Raw genomic sequence first — 11,360 nt, 5'->3', positions numbered from 1 at the left:
ATTTAAAAAAAAAAAAAGAAATCAAATCTGGACCATCCAAATAAGATATGAATGATTCAGATCTGATAAGTGTATGGCACTTACCGAAACTGGTTTCCATATCCCCCACCTTGACAGTTATATTTACATCGTAACGTCATTCTGCCCAGCCGAAGAGGAATGAGAGAAAATAGATTTAAAAACGCGAAGCAGGAAAGGTTTTCATTTTGTTGTCAGTGCATGACTAGGAAAGTGTTGTCCAAATGCACGGTTCGGAACCTTTCTTTTTCTTTCTCTTTTTTTTTTAACCATTGGATTAATACTTTAACAGTTCAGATTTACATCTTTTTAAAATTATTATTAAATTGTTAAATTATAAAAATAAATAAATAATAAATTACAAATTCTATTAAAATTTAATTCTAATAGTTTGCAAATGTACTAAATATTTTTAAAATTGTTTTTATAAATAGTTTATAAAATTAAAATCTCAGCTGTTTAAATATGTTAATCTAATGGTTAGAAAATAAAGAGAAGAAAAAATTATGAGAAGGGAAGAGGAGAGATTCTGAACCGCATGGAACCCACTCTACTTTTTCTCTCCTTTTCCATTCCTTTCCCATTGATTCTTTCATTGGCAATATATCGTTCTATCCAATCTGTTCTCTTTTTTACAAATTCTCACGACGTGTTAAGCATATAAAAGTTATCGATGTTAAAGAGTTTATCACGGAAGTGGCCAAGGGGATACTGGAATTTGAAGACGATCAAGAGTCGATTGAATAATAAAAGAGTGGTTCATCTTTTTCCTACTTATTTTTTTTTTTCCAAAAAGAACTATAAGAGCTGAGACGCAGCAGGAAGATGAATAAGTGGGGAAGGGGTTACAGAAGACAAGGTGTGTTTAATACAGAGGCAGATGGGGAAGAGAGGGGGCAGCGTGGGAGGAAGAAGCACAGACAATCCGAGAGGATCGGAGGCGGTTGGCGATGATGAAAGCCAGCTCCAGTGACTGCGAGGCATTCAGGCGAGGGTCGCAGTGCGTGTGGTAACGCGCCGCCAGGTCATCGAAAGTCACCGTCCTTGATCCGCCTATGCACTCCGTCACATTCTGTCCGTCATCTCCAAATGCACCCCTCCCGCGTGGCTCCCTTCTTGTTCGTGCACGTCGAAGAATGCCGTCACCTCCGCCTGTTTACATCAATATATATATATATATATATATAAATGTAAGTACTGGGATGTTAAAAACCTTCACGATCTCTCTTACTGAGGAACGTAATTAAAATGCGTGTTTTGATTTTAAGAAAAGAAAAGTTCGAAAACGCATGGTTATAATAGATCCAATTATAGAGAGTTAGGAGTATAGTGCATACCCTGATGGCATCGAAGGGGCGAGTTTTGAGGCCGCAAGGAGCCTTAATGGTGTTTCCGTGCATGGGATCGCTGACCCACGTCACCATCTGGCCTGCTCTGCGCACCGCCCTGATCAGGTGCGGCAGTTTTAACCTCATGTTCTCTGCTCCCATCCTCGTGATCACTGTTATTCTTCCCGCCTTGTTTTCCGGGTTCAGTACGTCAATCAGTTTAACCAGCTCGTTGGGATCCATCTTATCGCTGACCTGCAGCAATTATTACGGTCACTTACCCTCTATTATTCCCTCATCAAACCCAAACAATAAGAATGAGAAATGAAGAGTGAGACCTTGATGCCTAAAGGATTGGCAATTCCCCTCAAGAACTCGACGTGGGCGCCGTCTAGTTGCCTGGTGCGTTCCCCAACCCAAAGCATGTGGGCAGAGCAGTCATAGTAGAGACCGGTGGTTGAATCCAACCGAGTGAGAGACTGTTCATATGGCAAAAGCAAGCACTCGTGAGACGTCCAGAACCCCGCCGTTTTCATCACAGGATGATCCATCGTCAGCCCCGCCGCCGCCATGAATCCAAGTGCTTCGTCCACTCTGTGAGCAAGCTCTCGGTACCTGCCACCCCATGGATCACCCCAAACGTCAACAACTCTCATCACCAAATCTATAACTTGTCCAATTTGTCCTTTCCGTGGCAAAGGCCTCTGAATGCATCCCCGTTATCATTTTTTTTTTTTTTTGGGGTTTTGATCTTAAAAAAAAAAAAAAGTTTCTAAGGAGCCGGTGCCAAGCCACCCTAGTCTACAACTTTTTCATTGGAAACTTATATGTACGATCTGTATTCTGTCATTGCTATATTCACCAACCAGAAAAATCTTAAACTAAAACACGTGTCCACTTTTTTCAGTTGATTCACTCAAAATTTTAACCGATTCATTTTTCTTTCATTTCATGGCCCGAAAAGGGCAGTAGGGAATATTTTCTAGAAAGGGATAAGTTTGGCCAAAGCGACGACGACGGAAAAGGTAACTAAAAGAATCACCGACCTGTCTCCCTGCTCACTATTCTGCGCAAAGTCCAGATTCCAGTGGGTGACCCTTTGCATTGCAGCATAGCCTCCCGTGGCAAACGCTCTGAGAAGGTTCAGAGTCGCTGCTGATTGGCAATAGGCTCTGATCATCCTGTGGGGATCTGGAGTCCTCGACTTCTCGTCAAACGCATCTCCGTTCACATTGTCTCCTCTGTAACTCGGCAACTTCATTCCGTTCTTCTCCTCCATCGGCTGCGATCTCGGCTTCGCAAATTGACCTGCCATTCTTCCCACCTAATAACCCACATACGCCATGATCACTATTTATCACACATTCAATTCCATATTTGCAGCAAAATATTGATTTTTATTTCGAAGACCTGAATAACCGGCATTTGTGCTCCGAACATGAGAACGGCGCTCATCTGGAGAATGATCCTGAAGGTGTCACGTATGTTAATGGCATTGAACTCCTTGAAGCTCTCGGCGCAGTCTCCTCCTTGGAGAAGGAATGCATTTCCCATGGCAGCCTGGCCTAGTCTTTCCTCCAAGCTTTTTGCTTCTCCGGCGAACACAAGAGGGGGGAAGCCCTCCAGGATCCTAAGCACCGATTCCAGTTCGTCTTGGCTGGGGTATTCCGGCAGCTGCAGTGCCTTCTTCGATTTCCAGCTCTCCAGGCTCCATTTACCCTGACCCACTCCGACGGTGCTTGTCGACGTTGGAGAAGTCGTCGCAGTGGCTTGAGGCTTCTTGGCAGGCTCGGCTGCATGTACGGCTACAATGGAAGGAGTATGCCTGCGGTGGTTGAGGAAGGAAGGTGGGTTGTGTTTGGAAGAAGAAGAAGCAAGAGAAGATGAAGTCAAGGGAAGTAAGGGAGTGGAAGTAGACACGGCCATTGTTGCAGATGTATGTTGTGATGTTGGATAGGAGTGGATATCCTCAGACAGTTCCAAAGATCTTATTTATGATCTACGAAGCACCATATCACGGAGGAAGCGGAGATCTGACAAATTCAGCTGTGATGACAGAAATGTGGCCACGTTTTTCCTTTTTTAAATGAAGCGGATCTGCTCTCCGTCCGGTTTTGGTGGTTGTTGAGGGAGGTCGCTTTGGTCAATTCGGCATCTTAAGGCTATTTTTGGCACTCTGATGTCCAAGCTGGGGAAGAAGTCAAATTGGGTTATTTGTTTAGATGTTTTATTACATATTTTACCTTAGTTTTCTCCCATTAATCCTTGCTCGTCCAAGTATTTTTGCAATTTAGCTTGGTAAGACTCCACATAATTAATTCAATTGCACGTGAAATAAGAAAAATATATGTAACTGAGGACTTGCTGTGTAGCCTACATCATGAAAATAGGCAGTAAAATTTAAAATGGATGAGTAAATAAAAATGTGTGCTCAGGAGTATATGTCATTCCTTTTTGTTATCGAAAATAAAAGGAGAATATATGAATATACGGTGTTGATCTGGTGTTAAATGTTGGGAATATATAATTGAAGAGTTATTTTAATCCTAGATATAAATTTTCATTTATTTTACCCCTTATATTTCAGAGAGACCATGTCATATTTATTAAAATTAAGTAATGTATTAATTACAATATTTAAGTTGTTCTTAAATTAAGGTAGTGATCTTTACGTCTGTCTCGTATTTTCCGTCAGCCATGCATTGATATTATTTTAGCGTGTGGGTGATATTATATTCCTCAAAGAAGGCAAACGATGAAACGTGATTTTCAATCCGAGCTTTGCGGGTTCCTCTGATGGTTCTCCTTCGAGTGAAAGAACAGGACAAACGCTTCGCAATATCAAAATCCTCAGAAAATGGCTAAGCAGAGCCAGGGATTGAGGCAGTGAAAACCCCTTATATTGTTGATTCTGGGTGATCGAAATGACTAAAATATCCTTTGTCTTATTTTATTTTATTCAGTGCTTGGCGCTGCAATAATGGAGTGCGCATTATTGTGGTCCTGCATTTTATTTCCTTTCATCGATCATATTAACGTGGTTAAAGCAATGCGTTAATGTTCCATATATGATGTCCAGCTAAGCTCCTGCCTATACTCAAAACTCTCATTCTCCACGACACGTATCTTCTACCAAACCCGTCGCCAATGCCCCCTACGGCCCTATTCCCCCCCCCCCCCCCCCAATCTTTTCCCATGACTTACTAAAGTTAACGCGTGCATCTAAATTCAAATACTCCTCCGATCTTTAATAGAGGATTCAATTCTTGAGTTGTTTTGATCCTAAATATAAAACCCATTTATCATATTTATCAATTTTCTCTAAATTATCCCTATAAAAACTCTCTCAACCATAATCAAGTAAAAGAGGGAAATGAGATATTAAGAAAGATGATTGTGATGTTTTAGGAAAAATGTGTCATATTTCTTATAATTAACTAACTTACCTAACTTTCTTAATCTAATCAAATTAATTAAATGGGTCTTATATTAAAGACCGGAGGAGTAGCATTTATAGCTAAATTCTCAATGAACCATATTTTGCTAACCATAATGAATCGTGATGATCAGAAATAATTAGTACTACGAGTTAACAAACAAGATCTAACGCAATCATTATATATAGTCAAACATGATATCGGGAATTCGATTCCTGGTTGTGTATGAAAAATTCTTTATTAGGAAATGAAAAATCCACTCGTATGACTCCTACGCCTGAAAAACGATTAGTTATTGATTGGGGATACTTTCTTGATTAAAAAAAACAAAAGAAATGACTACATGCTGTAAATAATAGGGCTTCTTTTTCATATGTCCTGAACAAAATTACTCCCAAATTTTAATAAAATTAAATGATCTACGTGGAATTAATTAGCCCCAGCCAAATCCTCTAGGTGTGCACCATTTTCATTTGCGTGTTTTCCTTTCGGCTGGATTTGCGTTTAAAACAGGCCCACTCTATTCGTTGTAGGGTAAAGCCCACTCTCTTACCAAAATAGCGGTAGCCCGTAACAATATCGTTGAAACTAAAGACTCTGTTGCTTAATCAGATTAATTACAAAATTGGAGAATGTCTTTAGGGCTCTTATTCATAGACTTTCGGCGCCCTTCCCTCTATTTTCCTGATAATCCTCAGGCCTTTAGTGTAAAATTTAATTAGAGAATTAATACTGGTATTTTATATAAGATTTATTTTACATGTTTATTGTTTCATTTTTAAATTAATCCTATTGATATTTTTTTAATAATCATAGAGGAAGGAAATTAAAAAAAATGTTTAGGGTATTTTAAAGAAAACATATCATATTAACATCTTTTATTTACCCAAATTAATTAGATTTTATATTAAGGATCAGAGGCGTATCTTCTTTTATCCTTTTAAAATACTCCTTAGATTCTTAATATAGGACTTTCCTAAATATAAAATCTATTTCGTATATCTATCAATTTTTTTTTTTCAAATCAACTTTATTAATATTTCTTCAACCATAATCAAATATGAGAGGGAGTGAGAATATAATGAATATAATTAGAGTATTTTAGAAAAATAAAAACATGTTATATTTATCATAGTTAACTAACATACCTAACCTATTTAATCTAATCAAATTAGTTAAACAGATTTTATATTAAAGAGTGTGGAAGCATAAGGCCTTGTCAAATCAACGTCATCGTATTTTTTATTTTAATTCCCAACCGGCTTGGTACATGCACATCCGTGGCAGGTCGTGTTGCTCCAACGTTCCAGGCTTCTAACTCCTCGCAATTGTTACCTCTGGTTTTTAATATAACACCTCATTTGACATTTATTTTGATTATAAATATAAGAATTTAATCTATTTTGTCTTTCACATTTGTTCATTTTTTTCTCAATATAATTCTTGTAATAATAATAATTCTAGCCAATACATTTGATTAACAAGGATTTTTTAAGAAAGACAATATCTATTTGTCACAAATAACTAACTTAATTAATTTTTTAATCTACTCAAATTAGTTAACTAACTCTTATATTAAGGATTAAAAGTAGTATTTATTATCTCTGCTGGCATCAAGCCAGGCTGAATATGCCATTGACACTTGGGTTGGGCTTCGTTGAATCGATTATCGCACTATTGGGCCTACGTTAGTTTATTTGGCCCAATTAACTGAAAGTGCACAGGCAGGATATTTGTGCGGATCCATAGACTTTTTCCTTTAAACTTGACCTTAACTGACAGGAATTCAAGCCCTAAATTAATTATTTTTTAAATAAAATGAATTGCACTTATCATTCCTCTTAACTGGGATTACTCGGAGCTTATGCCAAAAAGCTTGGAGGCACTGAGGAATGATTGCTGTAGGCGTCTCTCTGTTTTTAGGCAGTTTTACTGGGAGGGCTTAACTCCGGCCCTATTGGGACTACTTTCAAGCTCAGGGTGATTTTAAGGCTATTCTATGAACCCCAAACAAGACGATAGTGCATTTCAGTGTTTCCTTGTAAGAGTGTATAATCTAGATGTGGCAATCAGCCAAGAAATCTCCCCAGTCATTCCCAAATAACCGTGCTTCTCCGTTTCATCGTCACGCCAAAGGTGAGCAAGCCATCCGCAGTTTTCAATTTGTTGTCATCGTTGAGCATCTCAGTCTGACAACACTAGTCAAACCCTACGCGGGATTCAAAGCGGCTTTATGCGTCACGGATACAACCTGGGAACGAAGCCTTTCTATGCTCTCCCATATCGACAATTGGTTCGGAGCCTTCAAACCTTTGCATACAAATTTAGGAGCTGGGTCTTGTTCACATGTTCACGGCTACTTCTAGTTTCACACGTGTTGTTTTTCTAGTCCCAGCGTCCTGAAGATGGCAACCAAAAAAATTGTCCTGGTTCTTCAATCACATGGTGATAGTCTAAAAAGGTGTGGTGCCTCTGATCAGCCACTCCTTGATGCCGCAAGGCGGTGGATAAGGAGAGGTTGATAGCCAATACTTGAGCTCAGATTGGGAGTTTTTTTTTTTTTTTCCCGGTCGGGTTCTTCGTTTTTGCCATCAATGGATCGGGTTTCGCTCAAGTAAATCTGGAAAGCGAGACTGTACCCCCAAAAATAAAAAGAGAAAATCACCCAAAAAAAACTTCGTGGAATTAAAAAAATTGTAAATTGAGACCCATGATAATATTAGTATGGGTTGCGATTTGATCAAATAAAAATCTTGAAAACAGGAAAAACAACAGTTCAAGAAATTTGGCTTTACGCTTGATTTGGAAAAGAACAGCGACCAACATTCATCTCTATTCTCTACTTCTGCGCGGTCTTTCCTTTCTCAAAAGGAAACAACAGTCCGATGGCCATCTCAATTTGTGCGGGTTAAAATGTAAAACATTGCCTGTACGTATGTCCGCGTAGTCTTCATTTCAGTTTCTGGTTTCCCTCTTACTTGATTCCCTTATCGTTTCTTTGTCATGAATTTCATTTTGCAAGAGAATAATCATAAACGATACTACTTGTTTGTTAAAGTGATGAGACACGCAGCGGAGGGAAGAAATGGTGCAGAAGACAATAACGATGGAGGGACAGGCATAGACTCGTATAGATAGAAATATAGTTGTCTTGATTATACGTAAATGAGATATTTATTCCATGTCACAGGAAAAAGAATGAAGGAATCAAAGAATATTTCTCAATGCCGAAAACATCGGTAACCAATCTGAACTTCTGCAGCATGCATCCCGTGTTATACCAGCGTAGAACAAGAAGAGGTGGTGGGGTCATAAAGTGCAGGCAACAGATATTTTCTGCTATTAACCCCATTTGCGTTATAGCTGGCGCCCGTGACTGAGTCCACCAAGAGGTTCCCGGCGTAGCCTGGGTAGGCTCCTTTGCCATAGACGCCGGTGCAAGCTGAAGCCGCCTCCAGTGGCGCCTCTTTTGGTCCCTGAAAAAAACCATTGCCAAAGGGGTTGGTGACGGTTCCGGCCAACAGGCTCGCCACGTTGATCACCATACCATCGAGTCCCACATCGTTGTTGGGCGCAACCAGGGGTGGGTTCTGAGGACCATAAATAGGCTGGTGGAATGGCCACGTGCATTGACCAGGACACTGAGTCTGCGAGTTACCGACCCAGATGTAAGCGGTCTTGTGTTTCTTCCCGCGCAAAGGAGCGCCCACCGAAGTACCGTGAGTGCCGCACTGGCTGGAGCAGAACCCGTCGACGGCGACGTCAGCAGCCGTGAGAACCACGTTGATGGCATCTTTCTGGCCACCCTTGGATGCAAGCTTGGCAACCTGCTGAGTTGTGAGAGATTTGCCCATGGAGTAGGAGTCGTCGAGGACTTGGGAAGCGAGTGAGAGGGAGACCTTGGGGTTGTAGAATTTCTGAATGGTTTTCCACCAGGCGGCGACGGAGGGTTGGGTCGCGGAAGGATTGGAGGAGGAGAGGGAAGTGATGAAATCGGAGACGATGGCTCTCTGGGAAGGAGAGAACTTACCGTACCAGATGAGGTGGACAGAGATGGGGCCAGAAAGGAGCGGCCCTTTGTGGTACTGGAACTTGAAGTTCTGGGATGATGAGTGGGAGAGAGTTCTGGAGGCAGAACTGGAATGGAGGAGAGAAGCAAAGAGGAATAGTTGGAGAACAAGAGACGAGGCCATTGTGATGAGATAGCGGAGTGGGTGAGGTTGTGAGGGAGTAAGGAGAAGAGAATGATTTATATAGGAGGAGGGTTGGGGGGCGGAAATGGGAAGGAAGGAGGAAAGGAGGCGTATGAGGGAAGTCAAAAGAGGAATGAAGGAGGGCAAGGGAGGCACCAGCTGGTTGACGCGTGAGCCAGTGATTTATTAGGAACGGGGATACAATTATGAGTCATGAAGACATCACAGTATATGGCCAGCTAAGGCGCATATACACGACAAAATTGATTTATCTCGGCAGGCCAATCTCGAACGAACGACCTCCCCACCACCCGCCCACCAAAAAAGCAAAACAAAGCCAGAGAACTGCTGATTTCAAATTTATAATGTATTTTTGAAATCAAAATTCAGAATACTGTTACCTTTTAGAACATTGTTGTTGCATTTTATAGAGAAAAAAATTATGCTACTATTTCCCCTCAGCATTGGCGTGGCTTGTCATTTGCATGTTAGATGTCATGTCAGTTAATTCCCTCTCTCGTGTTACTAAAAGGCTTCGTGTCTATCCTAGTCCTGCGGATTACGCACCCGGCGCTGGCTAGCTATGAATATAAATACTATCGAACAAAAACCAATAATTCTTAAAGGAACAAGAATTTAAAAATAACTCTCGTATCCCATGACTTAAAATTTGAATATGAACTATTTATATATGAAAAAACTCAAAATCCCAGAGACTATATGTTATAGCTTGGTTTTTTAATATAAGAACTAATAGACTAATTTGAGTAGATTAAGAAAATCAATTAAATTAGTTGTTTATGATAAATATGTTTTATCTTCTCTAAAATATCTTTGTTAATCAAGTATACTCCCTCCGTCTCTTATTACAAGATTCAATTTTTTGACTAGGTTTGTCCCTTTTTGTAAGACTCCTTTTGAGTTTGTCTAAACAGTTAATACATTATTAGTCATTTTACTCATAATTTAATGCATTTAATACTTTTTTTTTTATTGATAACCCATTTAATACTTTCTCTTTCTTCATTTATCTTACTATTACTTTCTTACACCTACTCATTTATATATAGGGGTATATTTGAAAAAAATAACATTTGCTACATATTAATTGCTTTTAACTAGTTTTAACTATTTTCTTAAACCTCGCAATTTAGTTAAAAGGATCTTATAACAAGAGATGGATTGGTATTAGCTAAAATCATCACTTGATAAAATCTCTAACATGTAAAATTACTAAAAGGACAATTTAAAAAAGATAAATATAAAAAATAAAATAGATCAGAGTCTTATATTTAAAATTAAATTAAAAATCAAAATAGATCTTATACCAAATATATAGCGTATGGCATAGTATATCACAATGCATAACACACTTGGGAGTTACTTGATTCACGAGTTGACGCGGTAGTACAGGCTTCTCTCTCAGCGGTTGCTTTCCACATGATCCATTACTGCAAATGTGTAGCCGCTGGGAGCAAGGAGAAGGACAATGGGGATTGGGTCCACGAAAGACACAACGTCACAATTGGATTGAAGGCAGGGCACAGTAAATCAACGAGGTGGCTGCATTATGACTCCTCTTCTTATCTATCCCATTGGCGCCCATCTGTATCGGCTCCATTTTAAGGTTCGGTGGGACCTCATGGAGCGGACATGGCCAGCTAAGGATAACCCAATACCCGACTAGGACAACTGGACGTTGATGATGCTAATACGGACAAATTCGATTGATATTGTTAATCGAGTCCATGTCCCGCCACCATTACCCAAAGCTGGTTTAGCAGCATTCTTGGGTAATGCCCCCAATCGGGCAGCGCATCTTTGTTCTTTTGCAATGCTTGAGAATCATGGTTTCCTATCGTCTGCGGTTGCACAATCTCATCGGAATCTTAGTGCGTCATTATTATTAATAATTGTTATTGGATTATTAGAGTCGTACAGCATGAAAACAAATTACCCATTTTTATTATGATTGCTGTCGAGCTGTAAAGCAATTTAAAACAAAGAAAACGTGTCCAATTATGGTTAGAATTTTGGCACTGAGGGCCCATGATTGCCATTCATCCGGACAAAGGGCGTTGAGCAAAGCGGACGATGAAAAAAGAAGCAATGTCAAACCAATAAGATCGGCTGAGTTGTTAGTTTCGAGTTTTTGACTCGCAAAATATCGAATATACGTAGCGTCGATGGATCGAGTTCATTAATTTCGTCTAACCCTGATTCATAGGAGGAATGATATTTAAATTACATAAAATCAAAATTCATGGCAATTTAGATTTTTAATGTTCTTTTAGTATTTCAAAAGCAAGTTATAAATGTTAATTTAAACTATCAAGCATGAATTTTAGTCATAAAATGAGAATTGCTTTTAAAAATAAAACTTC

At 39.5% G+C, this 11,360-nt stretch overlaps 1 protein-coding gene and 1 pseudogene across 1 annotated transcript; both read right to left on the bottom strand.

Moving 5' to 3' along the window:
* Positions 1-883: 883 nt before the first annotated feature.
* On the bottom strand, positions 884-3,272 carry LOC114716240 (phospho-2-dehydro-3-deoxyheptonate aldolase 2, chloroplastic-like; annotated as a pseudogene).
* Positions 3,273-7,914: 4,642 nt separating this feature from the next.
* LOC114716224 (protein EXORDIUM) lies at positions 7,915-9,050 on the bottom strand. The gene has a single exon (XM_028901196.1). The coding sequence runs from the start codon at positions 8,974-8,976 to the stop codon at positions 8,059-8,061; it is 918 nt and encodes a 305-aa protein (XP_028757029.1). The 5' UTR covers positions 8,977-9,050; the 3' UTR covers positions 7,915-8,058.
* Positions 9,051-11,360: the final 2,310 nt, after the last annotated feature.

This window comes from Neltuma alba, unplaced genomic scaffold (genome assembly GCF_004799145.2).
Source record: "Neltuma alba isolate B1F8T4 unplaced genomic scaffold, ASM479914v2 tig00002063_pilon, whole genome shotgun sequence".
Lineage (NCBI taxonomy): Eukaryota > Viridiplantae > Streptophyta > Magnoliopsida > Fabales > Fabaceae > Neltuma > Neltuma alba.
The sequence above is the reverse complement of the archived record's forward strand: the minus strand, read 5'-3'. Positions and strand labels throughout refer to the sequence as shown.

Excerpts from the sequence above, each read along its gene's own strand:
- LOC114716224 (XM_028901196.1), bottom strand. The coding sequence starts at position 8,976 with ATGGCCTCGTCTCTTGTTCTCCAACTATTCCTCTTTGCTTCTCTCCTC.